General features: G+C 32.4%; 3 protein-coding genes across 23 annotated transcripts; 1 reads left to right on the top strand and 2 right to left on the bottom strand.

Moving 5' to 3' along the window:
• Positions 1-2,954, bottom strand: LOC140834205 (ureide permease 1-like). Of its 2 annotated transcripts, none has more exons than XM_073198916.1 (8): positions 2,441-2,954; positions 1,942-2,241; positions 1,664-1,802; positions 1,389-1,563; positions 1,169-1,215; positions 994-1,085; positions 530-904; positions 1-391 (listed from the first exon to the last, which is right to left on the bottom strand). In XM_073198916.1, the coding sequence occupies exons 2-8, from the start codon at positions 2,176-2,178 to the stop codon at positions 239-241; spliced, it is 1,218 nt and encodes a 405-aa protein (XP_073055017.1). In that variant the 5' UTR covers positions 2,179-2,241; positions 2,441-2,954; the 3' UTR covers positions 1-238. The 2 variants fall into 2 exon arrangements, with proteins under 2 accessions (XP_073055017.1, XP_073055016.1); XM_073198915.1 differs by having other exon boundaries at positions 994-1,088; positions 2,441-2,953.
• A 2,420-nt stretch (positions 2,955-5,374) lies between these two features.
• On the top strand, positions 5,375-12,062 carry LOC140834203 (alpha/beta hydrolase domain-containing protein VTE7-like). 19 transcript variants are annotated; one of them, XR_012118665.1, is made up of 10 exons: positions 5,382-5,714; positions 7,815-8,094; positions 8,210-8,259; positions 8,665-8,766; positions 8,868-8,957; positions 10,165-10,257; positions 10,753-10,848; positions 11,238-11,382; positions 11,533-11,780; positions 11,875-12,062. XR_012118665.1 is itself a non-coding variant. In XM_073198902.1 (10 exons), the coding sequence occupies exons 1-10, from the start codon at positions 5,511-5,513 to the stop codon at positions 12,040-12,042; spliced, it is 1,062 nt and encodes a 353-aa protein (XP_073055003.1). In that variant the 5' UTR covers positions 5,405-5,510; the 3' UTR covers positions 12,043-12,062. The 19 variants fall into 19 exon arrangements, 13 of the variants coding, with proteins under 13 accessions (XP_073055013.1, XP_073055014.1, XP_073055006.1 ...); XR_012118664.1 differs by having other exon boundaries at positions 11,533-11,794; XM_073198902.1 differs by lacking the exon at positions 11,238-11,382 and having other exon boundaries at positions 5,405-5,714; positions 7,815-7,909; positions 7,997-8,094; positions 11,729-11,794.
• Positions 12,063-12,951: 889 nt separating this feature from the next.
• Positions 12,952-14,923, bottom strand: LOC140834202 (PLASMODESMATA CALLOSE-BINDING PROTEIN 2-like). Of its 2 annotated transcripts, none has more exons than XM_073198897.1 (4): positions 14,751-14,923; positions 14,342-14,581; positions 14,206-14,242; positions 12,952-13,420 (listed from the first exon to the last, which is right to left on the bottom strand). In XM_073198897.1, the coding sequence occupies exons 1-4, from the start codon at positions 14,803-14,805 to the stop codon at positions 13,240-13,242; spliced, it is 513 nt and encodes a 170-aa protein (XP_073054998.1). In that variant the 5' UTR covers positions 14,806-14,923; the 3' UTR covers positions 12,952-13,239. The 2 variants fall into 2 exon arrangements, with proteins under 2 accessions (XP_073054998.1, XP_073054999.1); XM_073198898.1 differs by having other exon boundaries at positions 12,952-13,432; positions 14,751-14,914.
• Between the last annotated feature and the right edge of the window lie 2,466 nt (positions 14,924-17,389).

The following is a 17,389-nucleotide window of genomic DNA, read 5'->3' as shown; positions in this document are numbered from 1 at the left end:
ACACAAAAATGAAAGTACGACATAATCTTTTAGAATTTCCTGGCTTGTATTGTATACATCGGACTTCTGAATTTATACATCTATTTGCCTATTAACATTGGAAAGTTGCATTTATTAAAACATCTGCTGAACCACAATAGAGATAGATATTCATCATCATTTTACCAGCAACTTGTGTGTGTAGCTGCAGTGACCATCGGACCTCCGTAAACCTCGAGTCGATTTCGGGAAACAAAGATCACTTGCGGTGACCAGATGAAGCCATAAGGACAGCAACTGCCACAATGAACATCGACAACATGCCTCCAAGAAGTATGTACGTTCTTTTCGATGATTTTCGATACTCTCCAAATAGAAGTACACCCCAAAAAGTGCTCACCAGTGGGAGTGCCTGCGATCAACAGATCACCAATGAATTTGAAAGAGGAGCACAAACAAGAATCAGTATATGATTTACTAATGGCAGGCTTGTTTTTACACTTGAAAGAAAAGTTTTTTTTTTTCATATGTTTGCTGACGAAAAACGAACCTGAACAGCATCTGCTGCAGCGTATCCTGCAGCCTGACCTCCCATAAACTGAAGACCGTTACCGAAACCACACAAGAGTCCGGCTAAAAACGCCCAACCGCGACCGTTCCAGTCTGACAAGTAAGCTTTTATGGATGATTTGGGCAAATTCAACACAGGGCGATACAAGAAACTGATGTTAAGTATAATAGCAATCACAAAGCAAGAGACCGAGAAGTAGAAAAAGGCAGTGTATACAGTTAAATGATGAACACCATCTTTTAATGTATGCCACTGATCATTAGTAGCCAAGTTGAAAGCTGGAGAAAATAGAGAGAAACATATTCCTGCGAAGAAAGTTATGGCCAAGCCAATGAAAGTCCCCTTCCCCAACACCTGCAAGCAGAACGTTAAAAGGAGATTTTGAGCATATATGCATGGACAAAATTATGATTTCAGAACGGGGGACCATTGTGTCATCAAACCTTAATCGACCTTTTATTCTCAAGTTCAATGAGAAAATCTGCTGTCCCGAATTTCGCCTTCTCCTTTGTACCATTTGTTCCATTCTCCAGATCTTCTGTTACATATATGTAAGCTCGGTACTTTAAAACAGAAAGAATGAGTTGTTACATACATATATGTAAGCTCGGTACTTACCCTTTTTCGCAATAGTTTCTTCGGAGACATTATATGAACCATTCAGTCTGTCCGAATCAACAAATATCCAAATTCACATCAGTTGAATTTAGTTGTAAATCATATTACCTCAGAAACATTATATGCTGATAATCATATGATTTCTCGGAGGGCTGTCTATTTCCAACTCTTGTTATCTATTTTCAGCCCATAATTCGAGTTATTGATCTAAAGAACTTACTCTGTCCCATCTTTATAATCATTTGACAAACTATTGAGCTTAGTCTTGTTATCTGCAGAATTGGATGAATGAACAGCAGAGCCCAAACAGACAGCGATCAAGAAGCACGCGACACCGGGAAAGAGAATCTCAGCCTTGTTAATTCTATCGTCTAAGAAGTAATTCATCGTTGTTCCTGGATTCGTATATCCGTAAGGCAATAAGTGAAACAAGTATAAAGGCACCTTAAAGACACAAAAAGATCGAAACATCGCCCCGTATCAAATACAGAGTACCTATGACAACAGTTATGCTTGCTGTGATCACCTCAGTTACAGATAAACCAACAAATGCCCAAGCATATTGAGTCGCCAGGTTTCCTAAGCTAAGCACAATCCCACCACCCATTGCAAATAATACACTAGGCCAGTTAACCTGCATTAAATGGTAGAAAACAGGCTCAGAAAGCAATAATGATCGAGATATCGATTTCCAGTCTACTCAAAAAAATCTTACTAGATAGTAATCAAATGGAACTAAAAAAGGGACTAAACAATCAGCAGGGCTAGTTCACCTGAGATAGCTGATTCAAAAAATTGGGCTTCTCAATGGTGTTCTTTCCTATTTCACCGAACGTGAAAGCGATTATAACAGCCGCCAACAAATTAGTGATCGTGTAATCAAGATAAGTATGTTGAGGGAGACGGCCACGCCTTTCGAGAAGGGTCAGAAGTGCAGGCCATGTACCCAAGAAAGTTAATGCTAAAAGCATACATGCTATTGCACCTCCTTTACTCTCCACCACATACATGTTGGATCCACAATAATGATCTCTCGGATGGAATGGATATTAGTATAGAATTTCACAACAATCCTATCAAGAAACGTATATCGAAAGATTATAATATCTTGCTTTTGTCCTTAACTATAATCATTGGAAGAAAGTGAAAACACGATAGTTCAAACTGTATTAATATGTTCATCTGATGAAACTTCAAATCATTGAAAACGAGAAACCCATAAAACAAATTCAATTCTGTCTCTAGAGAAACTAGGAAAAGACAGAACATTACCAGTTAGAAGAGGTTTGAAGATATGCATCCACAAACACCGAAGTCCACTTCACAATTATATCCAAAGATTCCCTACAAACTGAGCAAAAAACGAGGAAAAAAATGGAACTCTGCCCTTTTTGCCAATGAAAAACCTGGAGTTAGGAAGGGATAAGACTATGTTTCCAATTGTACTATAAATAAAGCAAAATCAAATAATTGTGCAGTTCTGACCAAAGGGATATGAAAATGACTATATGCACACATTCCCATTTCCAATAATTCAAGAATCACAATTTTCAAAGCATGTTTAGTGCTGGGAATCTGTTTGACAGATTCTCAGGATCAGATGTTGAGATTCACTCGTGTGATTCACCTATGAGTGATCATTGACGTATTTTGCTTCTATTCTTGGTCAGAGGTGGCCATCAAGGTGTGCCTAACTTTCTTGAGTCCTTTTTCAAATTACACTTACCATGGCCAGCGGTGGAACAATTAATTTTCGTCTGATAAAAACAAATATAACAAAGTCAACTATGCGACCCGAATGATGAAACTATGTTCATATCTGGTCGACTCATCATCACAGGGAAAAAAAAATTAGATACTACTATAGTGGGCCCAATGTCCAAAGACAGCTGGTTGAATTATATAGAAACAAATACATTTGAATACAACAATAAGGTTAAAACTTGTGTAAGACAGTCTCACATGTCATATTTTATGAGACAGATTTTTTATTTGGTTCATCCATGAAAAAATATTATTTTTATGCTAAAAATATTAATTTTTATTGTGCGGGAGAGGGCCTCGATTGAGTTTGCACGAAGTGAAATGATTGTTTTTTGCTACTTAATTAGTTTATTCCATTTATTATTCAGAAAGATTCAAACTATGGCTTGGTTGATTTTGTAGTTATTTTTCTGCTTATGTATTGATGAAGTCATAGAAGATTAGATTTTTGGTATGTATAGATATTGAGATTAACTTCCGTATGATGTATATTTTTAGTGGATGTTTTTCAATTTTCCGCCCCAACACGAGTTTCGAGCAGAAAATTTCACCCATGACGGGGAAAATCTTCCGCCCTAGCATGCCTACCTCGCGGCTCCGGTGCATTTTTCTTAAAGATTTGATTTGTCTTGTTTTAACGCTTCATGTTTTTACGGCAACAATTGAACGATCATTCTCAGCTATGAAATTTCTTAAGACCTCAGTCTGGAATAAGATAAAAGAAGAGTTATTAGCAGATTATATGATTATTTACATTGAAAGAAAGTTTAGTGCAAGGTTAGATACCGATTCAATAATCGATGAGTTTTATTCGATGAAAAACCGCAGAGCAGTAGCTTATATCTAGTTAATGTCACTATTGTTTATCGAGTCATTCAGCTCTACATCAAAAAAATTTCTGACTACGTTCCTGGCTGGCGCATAGCGCGCGCCAATTTGGTGATGAGCTCTATTTTTTTTTCAATTATAAATATTAATATTAAAAATTATAAATATTATTTATATAATAATAATATATTATTTTAATAATTAGATATCTTTAAATAATGATATATTCAATAATATATTTAAAATGATTAAATAAATCAAATAAAAAAGAATATTTTTTTAGGGTAAGATTTGAAGTAAATGGGTTGGGGATGAATATTATGTTTGGTGCAGAAACTGTACTATTTTAAAATAGAGTTGCTTTAAAATAGAGTTTTACTATTTTAAAATAGAGTTGCTTTAAAATAGAGTTTTGGGTTAGAGATTACCTTAAAAAATCTCATTTTACCAGAAAAGTACATATTTAGTTTATGTCCGGTTAGAATTGTTAGTTTGAGTTTGGTCTTTGTGGGTGATTATTTATAAATTTGTTGTCTTTGAGTCATTTTTTATTTAAACGAATTTAATTTTTTTGTATGTTTTTCTTACAAGCATATATAGGATCCACTTTTTATTTTGAAATTGTATGTGTTACAAGATCTTACCCGTTGAAATGAAGTAAAGGCAGTGTCCACATAAGTATGATCTCATCTACCTAGATTCATTTTAAAATATTTTTAAATCATTTTTCGGACATGTTACATCACTCTTCAATACAATCTAATGTTTAGGGGATAATGAAAATTTAAATTTAATGTTCAAAGTTAAAAATGAATTCGAAATTAACATATGGTTTGGACGAAATTTAAAATAGTTTATATTTATAAAATCAGGTTTTCGATTGGGTCTGGGTTTTTAAATCAAAACTTTGAATCAAACCAATGTTTCCGTTTGACTAAATTTAAAACCAATCCAAAACGTGATCGATTGAAAATCCATCTAAATCAGCAGATTGGTTTGATTTATGCTCACCCGTAAATATCATTTACTTCTGCATAAATGGATAGCTTTGAGATTCACCCAATATAAAATTTATCCAAATAATCAAGAGTTGTGAGACGGTCTCTGATATCTTTATCAATAAGACGGGTCAAATCTACATATATTCACAATAAAAAGTAATCTTATTATACAAAAATAATAATTTTTCATGGATGATCTAAATAAGAGGTCTGTCTCCCAAAATACAACTCGTGAGACCATCTCACACAAATTTTTGCTAATAATCGAAATCAACATTTCGGTATCGAAGTCATTTAAAGAAGAAGAAAGCAAACGACTAATTGAATTAAATTTTTTAAAAAATTGAATTTATGATATATTTTTTTGTTGGGAGAAAAAAACGAAATTAACGTTTTCTCCCCTTCCAATTCGAAATCATCATATCAAAACATATGAAACTTGCTAAAGGTTTTTTTTAAAAAAATAAAAATAAAACTAAAAAATGCATTCCAAAACCCCAAACTAATTAACGTATATTAAGTTTGCAAGTAATATGTTTATATTGTTTAATAATTTAAATTTAAATAAATTTTAGAAAACCCGACTTCCACGGTTAGCAACGCGACTTCAGGTTAAACTGTATAATCTTGAAGTGAACACACTGAAGAGAACGCGTGCATTTGGCGCCTTTTAAATTATATCTGATTAACCTAAAGTCTTTTCCATTTCAAGATATTCATTCAATCTGGCCGATCGGATTCCGTGCGCGATGCTCGTCGCCTCTCCGTCCGGAGCTTCAGCGATTATGGGAAAAGAATTCCCCAGTAAATTCACGCACTATGGGCTGAGAAGAAAGCATAATTTTAGAGTATGGGCGTGTGAATTCCCCGCATTTCTTCCCAAAGAAGTGGAAAATATCAAGGACCAATTTGCGAGAAATCTGGCTTCAAGGATTGATAGGCTGCCCGTACCGGTATGGTTTCAGCTCTTTTTCGAAAAGACGTATGGTGTGTTTGAAATCATGTAATTCAATAAATTTGGAATTGGAAATGATAGAATTTAAAAAATAGGATTGATATTGAGTAGAATTTGATGTTATTTAATTTAATTAAGTGAATTTTTACAAAATAGATAAAAATTTATAAGATTTCATGGAACTTGAATCATAAAAATAAATAAAAATATTTTTACTAATAAATTTTTATAACTCGCTCGTAAATTTTAAATATTTTTTCTAAATTTTATAAAACATCATTTATTCAAAATTACATGTTATCAATTCACAAACATTTATATTATATATATATTTGAAAATTTTTATTTTAAAATAAAATTTAAATATTTTATATTAAATTTTTTTTATAAATAAGATATTTTTATTAAAAAATTTGTCTTTTTTAATAGTAAAAATTTAATTTATCAAAATTTGATAAATTTACTTTTAATGAAATTTTTTATAATTTTTATATTTATTAAAAAAATTATTTAATTAAAAATATTTTTTTATATGTTTGAAAATAAATTTTTTCTTTAACAAAAAAATAAGAATATTTTTTATAGATATGGTGATAAACAAATTTTAAAATAGAAATAAATTTTTTTTAATATAAAATAAATTAGTTTTAATGATTAAAACATATTTCAAATTACATTTAAAAAATATTATCAAACACTCAAATAGAACCCAAATCCATGGATTTAAAATTCAAATCAAAATCCAAATTCAATTTTTTACATGTCCAAACATACTCATAAGGATATAGTGATTGGCCTCGAATGCTTGTTATTTTGGTAGCTCTTGTGTTCATTATATTTGGAGCAAATTTATTTCCTTTCTGTTTCCTCGCAATCCCGCTCTTGTTCTAAATAAGGCAAAAACTTGTGTGAGACGGTCTCACGGGTCATATTCGTGAGACGGATCTCTTATTTGGGCCATCCATGAAAAAGTATTACTTTTTATGCTAAGAGTATTACTTTTTATTGTGAATATGGGTAGGGTTGACCCGTCTCACGGATTATGATCCGTGAGACGGTCTCACATGAGACTCACTCTCTAAATAAATGCAAATATTAACAAATCCCTGATTTTCAGTTCATTCATGATATAATAATCTTTTAGGCATTGTTTGATAGGATAAGTAAATGATATATGACAAGAGTAATTAAAAAATAAAAAAGTAACGATAAATAATACGTTATGATAAATTATATGATGTCTGATATGATTTTAACTTGCTTAATTATTTTTGTTAATGATATTATGATTACTAAAATGCCCTCATCATATATTAATTAGTAATATATTTTCAAAATGATTGAATAAATAAATAAAATTTTTAGAATTAATTTATTTAAAAATTTATAAATAAAATTAAAATATTATATTAATTATTAAATTTTCATTAAATTGAATTTCTAGAAACAACTAAAAAATTGATTAATATTATAGAAAATGATTAAAATTTGATAATAACATATATATGCACTTATTGTGATAATTAAAATAGTAATACAAATTTGAATATTAAATAATAGGTTAATAACAATTATAATATTACAGTTAAAAATAATATAATAATAATTAAAATATGATCGATGATAATTAAATTATTTATAATAATAGTCAAATTTAAAATAATATTTAAATATTATTAAATTTGTTGAATTTATAATTATTTTAAACTTTAGGATATTAAAGAAAAATTTAAATTAATCAAATATCATCATTCTCCCCCAAAGATTATATAACCGCCAACAAGAGGGTAATAATGCATATAGTATGGGGTGAACAGGGCCTATCACAATCTTAATCGTGCATACCAAACTCATGATAAGTGAAGGATTAAAAATCAATCACCTCTTATCATGCACACCAAACAATGGCCAAGATGCATTGACGATTAAGTAACATTTGTTGTTGCAAGTGCTTCTGGAACTTTTGAAGATTAAGAAGATATGCAACTAAATTTATTATATGCTATCATGATGATGTTGTTGTGCTAAGGTTTGTCGGCTTTCTCGGTCATGTCTTATTAGCTAAAGTTTTGGATCGACGAGTTTTCCTTATTTACAGCTAAGTTTGACGAAGAATCATATCATGAGTAGCTGTGTGAAGCCAAAAACTCTGAGCAAAACCAGTCCACTAGTTCTGCTTCATGGTTTTGATAGGTCTGGTTCTATAAGTTCAGTATGGCCTTTTCAGGATATTGATGATATCTTTTTTGTCTCCACGGTTTATCACTTCTTATTACTCAGCTCCTTGCTAGAATGGAGATATGTGCTTCCCTTGCTTGAGGAGGCAGGGTTGGAGACGTGGGCATTCGATATTCTAGGGTGGGGCTTCTCTGATTTGGGCAAGTTTTATCTTCCTCCTTTGCGTTTTTACTTCCTAAAGGTTTAGATTGCAAGAATTATTATTCTACGACTCAATATATGCTTGTTTCTGTTTTTTCCCTTTCATTTTGTTAGAGAATCTCCCCCCATGCAATGTAGCTTCAAAACGTGATCACCTATACCAGGTGTGCTTCCTCCGTGAGTGCCATTACAATGTCTCTTTTTAGTTTATTTTAATTGATCACACTGAAGTTTGCATCGAAACATTCTTATGTCAGGCCTCATGTTTTCCACTAGTCTAATTGATTAAATTATTCTGCTAACAATTCCAATTGATGATGAAATTGTGGTGTTACCACACACGATCCTATTGTCTGTCTTATTTGCTAGATTTTGGTAATCAAGATTTCCCTTTGTGTTATGCTTTAGTTGATAACTTGATTGCGTCAATTCCAAACATCAAGTGACCTGACCTTTCATCCCTAAAGATATTTGGATGCTGGTTTTTTTGTTTAATCACCGACAGTGCTGATATGGGCCGAGTCAAAGTGCTTGCAGCTTTACTGACCTTTTGCTATTCATTCCCACAGTTTTGGAATTCTTATATCAGAAGGCCCGTGACATTAGTCGGACCAAGTCTAGGAGCAGCAGTTGCCATTGATTTTGTTGTCAACTATCCACAAGCTGTAAATGTTGCATGGCCTTGAAATCTTATGCATTTTTTGTTGTGATTTTATTTTTTATGGTTTTTCCACGACTGGCGTTATGGATTTCATGTTATCTTTTATTTTAGGTTGATAAGCTGATTTTCATTGATGCAAGCGTTTATGCTGAAGGTACAGGAAACCTCGCTAAATTACCTAAACTGATGGCATATGCTGGGGTAAGTCTCTCAACAATTTTTAGATCAAATTTTATGTCGAATCTTGTGTTCACGTTGAAAGAAAAAATACTGTCAAATAAGGTTTTTAGCCTTCTTCAATTTATTAGAAACCCAATCACCTCTTTTGTACACAGCTTTCAAGGTTTATTGTGTATGGTACATGGGATAAGGGAGGAATTGATAAATAATCCTCCTCATCCCATGTTTGGTACATTTTTAAAAAGCTCATGATAATATCATGGCCCTTGATAAATAATTTTTTAGAAGGATAAGATATCCCTTCTATTTGGTGTGATAATTTTTATTTAAGGATAAAATACACTACAAATGACTTAATTACCCTCAATTTATAAATGATTTTTATAAATCTATGCTAGTAGGTATAAATTAAAATCAAATTAATATTTTTATTTATTTTTATAAATTATATAATATGATAACTATATAAATGAATTCGAGATAATTATATAAATAATTTTTATAAATCTTAATAAAATTATTAGTATCATCCGATTAACATTAAAAATTGATATTTGACTTGACTCACAAAATCAAGGTCTCAATTATCATATTATATAATATATAAAATTAGGCAAAAATAAATAAATCATGCAAGCACTATCGACGTATGAACAAATAAAAATATGAACTGAAACAACAACTTTGAAATTATAAAATTTATTATGATAAGGTTAATTTTGTCATTATAATTTAATATATAAATTTAATCACTCTTATTAAAATCATATCAAACATTAAATATAATATCATACATCTTATTTATCTTAACTTATCCTTATATTATTTATCACATGCTTATCCTATCATATGTACCAAACTATACCTTAATGTATACTTTGTTTAAGAGAATTGAGAGCCTTTCTCGTGAGGCACAATACAATTACAGCTTGAAGTACCTTTAGATGGGAAATTCGTCCAGCCCTTTCTGGACGTGCACATTTGATAGTTTTAGGAGGCTCCTCATAATGTCCTTTTCCATATCGAGCAGACAAACTCGAAAATATTTTTCCTTGAAAAACAAACCTGATCGTGAAGAATTTCACAAGACCTCCCAATCTTAACAATTTAAAGTTTTTATTGAACATAATCCAATTTCTCGTATTGATGTACCATTACTCCTTTCCCTTTCGAAACCTTCCAATCTTAACTCTAAAAATTATGTTGTGTATATTCCCCTATTGGACAGGTGTATTTATTGAAGAGCATTCCATTGCGCTTGTATGCAACTTCATTGGCATTTAATAGATTATCATGGAATACTTGCGTGGACTGGACAAATGTGAGTATTGATATATGTAACAATTGAAAACTAGCGTATTTTTATTTCCGGTTTGTTATTGATGTTTTTTGTGAGGTGAAGTTGTGCCACTAATATTATTGCTATTAAAAAACAGAACACAGAAAGGGGACTAGACCAAAACCTTCCAAATAATCTGAAACATAAGTTGAACCCTAGGAGTGCCTAAAATAACAACTAATGTCCTAAAAAGGCAACCAAAATAAAACAACAAAGTACATATTTATTTTCTGCAATTCCTTGGACTCAAGGCTCAAACTGTATGCCCTTGAAGAAGATGTGGAAATTTTAGGAGTACGTTTTGGCTTTTGAACCTCTTCTTTTGATTCTGAATCCGAGTACATGTCCTGGCCATGTGAAGCTATAAAGGAATCGCTCAAATTTTGCATTAATTCCGCATCATATTCAAAGTTGTTATCGATGTTGTATACCAATATTACTGCTTAAGGTAAAGGTGAATCATATTGTCTTATTCAGATTGGTCGTCTGCATTGTCTATTACCTTGGTGGGAGGATGCGACTGTTGATTTTATGATAAGTGGAGGCTACAATGTCAGTTCGTATGTCCAGCATGTATGAACACTTACTAACTATCAAACTCCTCCGGTAACTTTACATATCTTTTTGCTCAAGAAGCAGACATGGTTTTTAAGTGGGAGGAAAGTTTGTGTTTAAGTGCGATAATTGAGTTATTATACAAAGTGGGGTGATAAAACAGTCAATTACTCATTGCTTGTACTTCGTGATAGTTTGTTTAGGCCATATGTTCAAAGAGAGAGCTGACTCTCAAGCTTATTAGCCACTCACAATTGTTCGCGCACATACTTTGAGAAGGGGATGGCAATGATGACCCATTTTTGGACGATCTTGATTAACATATCAGTATTCCTTGCATGCATTCTAAACAACCTCTAACGTGAACACACGACCACAATACTGACCTTGTAGCAACACTCTACCAGGTTAGAGTGAGGTCATATATTCAAGCCTCCCCCAAAGCAATTTCTTGGGGGAGGGAGGGATGTTGGGGTGTTACCCATCAATTCTTCTGTGTTCTTGTTGGTAGTTTGGTCTACACTCCCTAAGGCTTAAAAAGCCGTCCCAGTGGTACACATATATGCAGGCCCTTCTGTGTCCACCCATAGTTTATTATATGACTCCATTTTCATCGTATAATAAACCAAAGTTACGTTTTTTCTATTAACTATAGCTTTTGAAATGATGGTAAACATTTGATCGTAACATTACTTATTGTAGAATCAACATGGGATCATATGATATTTCTTTAATAGCGGCTGCAAATATCTCTCTCCTGTGATGATTGCAGAACATTACCGCAGAATCAATATGGGATTACATGATAATCTTTCTTTCTTAGCGTCTGCGATTATCTCTCTCGTGTGATTGCATTGACCTGCTATCTGTACTCCCAACTAAATGTTACTTTGTACAGGTAAAGCAGAAAGCACTTGTTATATGGGGTGAAAATGATCAAATTATTGACAGTAAGCTCTCTGTGGTAGGTCTTCTTCAGTTATTTATTTATTATTATATCTAAGACACAGGATGACATACATGACTTGATTCCTCTATCCACAGAGGCTACAGTGTGAATTACCAAATGCAATTATACGGCAAGTACCAGATTGTGGTCATATCCCACATGTAGAGAAGCCTGCTGCTGTCTCCAAGTTAATTACAGATTTTGTTCAAGTTGATGGACAAGTAGACATACCAGCCGGTTTAACCTGTCTCAAAAAAGTCTAAGCTTTTATTCAAGACCCCCTTCCTAAAAAAAAAGTTTTATTCATTGTAGATTTATGTTGTTGGCTGCATTGATTTGCACTAATATTTTAACTGATTTTTGGACCCGATTTTTTGCTTATGAAGAACGTTCAGCGCATTCTTTCAGTGCTTTTGAATCTTCTTATCATATAAATTCAAATTGGTTATGGGATTTGCCTACGAATATCTTCGTCGGTCCCTTCTGAATCCAACTTACTAACAGAAGGAATAAAATGTTCAAGGGTTTTCTCAGTATCAGATTCAAGATCAAACAGAGAATGAAAGAAGATTTCACGTTTAGGGGCATATTTGATTCTCAAGAATCCAGGTATCGAAACAATTGACTTTTTTAAAAAAAATGATTATTATCGTATTTATGAAAAACTCAGTCCAAAATGCATTCTTTGTACCATTTCTATCGACAAATAATTTCAACGACTACAAGAAAACTTTGTTACAGTGTGTGTTGCGGAAAGGATGAACTTGAAAAAAAAACCCTCGCATAATTAGAATTTGAAAATTTATTAGAGAACAGTCGCACATTCATCAAGACACTATTAAATTATCAATTCGAGTATTTCTTCACGTGCAACGAAATATCATGTTTGAATTTTTTTTTTAATGTATTTTGTTTTCATAAATTGAGGATATTGTGGAGACCAATGTTTACTAATTAGCCTAACAATATCACACCAATTATAATAATATTTTACAAAATGTCATCAAGGAGTATCTAAGTTGACGAAAGTGGACATTTGCAAATAATCATGTGTTCGATTTCTCCTACCAACAACTTCTCTCGATTTTGTCGCATACATGAATAGTGTGGCTTGCGGCCTAGGCCGTGATTTAATCAGCACGCATCGAGTAATAGCGACTGCTGGTTTGGCATAGCTATGAAACACAAGGGTCTCAAGATCTCATTCATAAAAACAAAAAATAAACAAATAACAAAGACTTGATGCTTTCCTGTCTAGATATGCGTTGGAAAAATCTATACAGGAGAGCAAGATACGACACACCCCCAACTCAAAAGGGGAAAATATAATCTCCCCCGAGTCTTTTTTCCCCATTCCTCACTTGATGAGGAATACAAAAAGAAAGCTCCAAGTGCACACCTGACCCTCATGTCAATTATATCTTCTTGCACTCACATTTGTCTTTCCTTAACATTCTTAATCACATCAAGCCATAAAGGAAGAAGGTTGAAAAGAAGAATGGTAATAGCATAGCGACCATTGTGCTTTGAGACAGTTGTGTAGCACTGCTGTCGAATCCGGATCCACCTGGAGGCAATGTTGATCCTGTAAACGTACCTGGGTTGGTGCCGCTGCTGTTTGTAGGTGTTCCTCCGACGCTGCTGCCACCGTTGCTGCATAGGAGTTGAATAGAATCAAGATACACTGAATATCCAATATGTCTAATTTAGCAAGCCTACTTTGTAAAAGAATAATATAACCTCATTTGCAAACGAATAATATAACTAATTCAGTATTAAAATATGGCAAGTCATAAACAAAGCCTAATCTGAGATGCAGAACATGCAATGGTGACAAAGAAAAGGACAAATTGATCAATAAAGCTCACATTATTGTATCGATGTATTAAATTTATGTGTAGCCAGTTGCATTAAAAACTCTCTTAAAAAATTGCAATTAGATCTGCTGTAATTCTTTGTTCCAAAATCTTTGAAACTTTTTGGTAGAAGTTGGCATTTTAGCTGAAGCCATTGCCCATAGGAATCAGTTCATACCTACAATCTCTTGATACCATGGGACCAGCAACTTATTATATCAGAACTAAACCTCAGAACCAGTGAAAAGTTTTCACAATATTGGTACACAAGATTTTAACTTTCTTCATTTCACTAGTAGGGAACTTCAAAGAACTCAGAAGCCACTCTTCTTTTTTATCTATACTACTCGGCGGTTAAATATCTGTAGAGACGAGGACTCTGATGGGACCAACAGTCTTGGACCAGCGTTCATTCCAATGGTTTGCTCAGATCTTTACATTGGAATGCGGGATGATTTGTCCCAGTTCACTGCATACTTTTTATTCTCATTCAACTACATTTCCTGTTAATAAAAATAATATAATGACATCCAAGACAGCTAACAAAAAAAAAAAAAAAGAACACCAAACCTTGAACTAGATGGATACACGCATCCACTAACAGCATCTGCGAATTTTCAACAAAGCACAACAATAGGACAAAAGATGAGTTTTTTTTTTAATGGATTAAAAAGAAGACTCTTTTGTGAATGTATTGAGGGCTTACTAGGGGCATTTGCAGTAACAGTGGCCGTGCCTTCAAAAACACAGCTCCCAGAAGTTTGGGCCTTCCTCTGGTAATAACTGTTAACAGCATAATTACAGTGGTCCTTGACAGTGTTTGGGTTAAAACAAGCCCCATTTTGAAGTATTGCTGAACAATCAGCTCCATTTCCACAAGCATAATCTATGTTTTTCTGGAGAACTGAATCACTCTGCCCACTATTGCAAACGCAATAAGTTGCATCTGTGAATCAATAATCCACAAAATTATCGCAAAAATAGCAAGAGACTGTAGTAAAATATCAAGAAAATGGATAAAGTTCACATCTTTGCAAGCCCTTTACTGCCCTTCTAAAGTGACAAATGTATACGTACGGATGACTATACACGCTAACAAAAGCCAAGAATAATACCTGAATGAATAGCCATGGCAAACAGAATCACCAAATACACTACAAAAACAGCCATGATGTTCACGATCTTCAAGACTTCTAGAGAAAATCCGGTGAAGAGAACTGTGTAGGAAAAAGGTGAGAGGATTTTTTGACAGTGAAAGGATTTATTGGTGTCAATATAAGTTACTTTTCATGCATATATCATATATGAGCTAATATTAGCCAAAAATATATTCTAATAAAAATCCAAAAAACTTTACGATGTACCCTCGACTTCATTGTTGATTGTACTATGTGCGTGTTTTTGTGTTTCTGGGCTTATTTTTTATTCCCAACGGTCATAAACTTGTCAACTTGATAAAATTCCTACCCGGCTTGGTCAAAATGGAGGGTTAACTCGTCACTTGTTCAATTTTGTTGTCTTAAAAATGTTTTTTTTTTTTTTTTTTGTTACGAGGCATTGATAATGATGCTAGAAATTTTATATATATTTTCCTAATTATTTTTTTATTGCTCTCATTTTCGTCGTACATTAAAAGTTGGGATGTTATTTTAGTATTTCAAGACATTGTACACCAAAAACATAACTAAAATACTCTTTCATTACAAATAATGAATAAACAGATAGATACACGCAGATATATGAACATCTGTTGTGTTTACTGAAGATCGGGTTTTCATTTAACTAGACGAAGATTTAAAATTCGAGAGAGCGATAGTCGTCTATGCTGGTCACTTTGCTGAACTCTACACATATATTGTTTATTTACATACGCACTCCGACAAGAGACTTGATGCGAATGCATGCTTGATCTTCTTGTTATGAACTTACAAGCTGTGTATTTGTGTATAAACTTATAATGGTTGTATTTGTGTTTAATGGTTGTATTTGTGTTTAGTTCTTGTCGGATAAAAAAAACATTGTAGTCGTGATTCACAAAAAAAAAATGTTTGTGTACTTCTTGGTTCTCCAATTGTTTTCTCGGATGAAATTCGATACAAAACATTGAAAATTTGGTACTACTGTATGATAATTGGGTATAAAATATTTCATATTTGATGCTGATATCATGTATCATTAGTATTTGTATCAATGATAGTCTTTTCTAGTATGAAAATCGCTACAAAACATTGAAAATATGATATTAATATATATTTATCCGAAAAATAAACATGGGACCAGTGAGTGTATTAACATTTATATAAACAAGAGACTGAAGAAATTTTTTTGATATATTAAAGATCGAAAATAAATACAACTATGCATATGGAAATTTAAAAACAAACCTCCCAAAAATCAAACGTCGAACGGTCACTGACATAATAATTTTTTGAAGATTTTTGCGAGTGAAAGTGCCCCCACTAAATTATTATATCGAAGGACAAGGGGGCCCCTTGCACGGTTTGCTCTCTGCAAAAATAATATTGAGTTGTGGTTCACTCACCACTGTATACTCAAGAACCCACCTAACTCTGTCCTGGATATTAATTTGGTCCTGAAGTTTACATTTGGACTCAGCATTGTACAAAATATCGGTGTTCTAACAAGCAAGAAAAATTGGGTATTAAGCGTGAAATATGAGGAAAAAGATCCGTTTTGGACAACAATGTGAAAAAAATCATCCACCCTTTGTGATGAGTTATGATCCAATTATGATTTAGCTCATTAGATTGCTCATTATTCATCACATTAAATCGAGCTCAATCTCTTTTTAATTGTTTATCGATGTTCTTTATCAAGGCTTTATAAATTCAACTGGACCAAAACCCGTGAAACTCTCCGAAAATATATAAATAGTTCAAATTATCTCATTTTTAAGATACAATCTCTTTTAGTCCAATGTTGTAGTTCTTTGGAACTTTTACTGCACAACTACATACTTGAGTGTCATAATGTTTTCATCAGGCAACTCCCGACGCCAATCACTTTGTTTTGTGGCTCAAGTTACATCACTTTGGTTGACCATATTAAGCATGTAAAGAGAGCGAAAAGAGTGAAAAGAGACAAAAAAAAAATAGTTTTTTTATATAGTATTTTAAGTTAATTAGTTATTTTTTATCAATTTTATTTTAAATAACAATATTTGATAATATAAATTTTTTAAACGAAAAAAAATTGTAAATGCATCAAAATAGAAAATTCACAAAAATTCTTATGATAGAGAAGTACATATCAAATTTATGAGATATATTTCCAATTCGGCCTGACATATGAAAAAATATTACATTTAGGGTGTGTTTGGTTGAGTGTATTAAATAAAGATAGATTAATAGTCAAATATATATCGTTAAAATTTTAAGATGTTTGAATAATCATTTTGACTCGGTTTAAGATCCAATTTTATTAATCAAATAGTTATCCATAAAATTAGATCTTAAACCGGATCAAAATGATTATTAAAACAACTTAAAATTTTAACGATAAATATTGGACTATTAATCTATCCTTATTTAATCCACTCAACCAAACACACCCTTAATGTTAAAATATTATTTTTTCATTACATATATGGATCAACTTAACATATCTTGAGGATATAAATTCGTAAAACAATATCACAATAAACTTACCCTAAAAAATTTCTTATACCCTTCATTTATTTGCTAATAAGAGACGACACTTTACCCAACAATTGTCAGCAAAAGTTTTTATCTAC

This window comes from Primulina eburnea, chromosome 6, assembly GCF_022965805.1.
Source record: "Primulina eburnea isolate SZY01 chromosome 6, ASM2296580v1, whole genome shotgun sequence".
NCBI lineage: Eukaryota > Viridiplantae > Streptophyta > Magnoliopsida > Lamiales > Gesneriaceae > Primulina > Primulina eburnea.
Note: the sequence above shows the minus strand (reverse complement) of the source record. Positions and strands in the feature narration are given on the sequence as shown.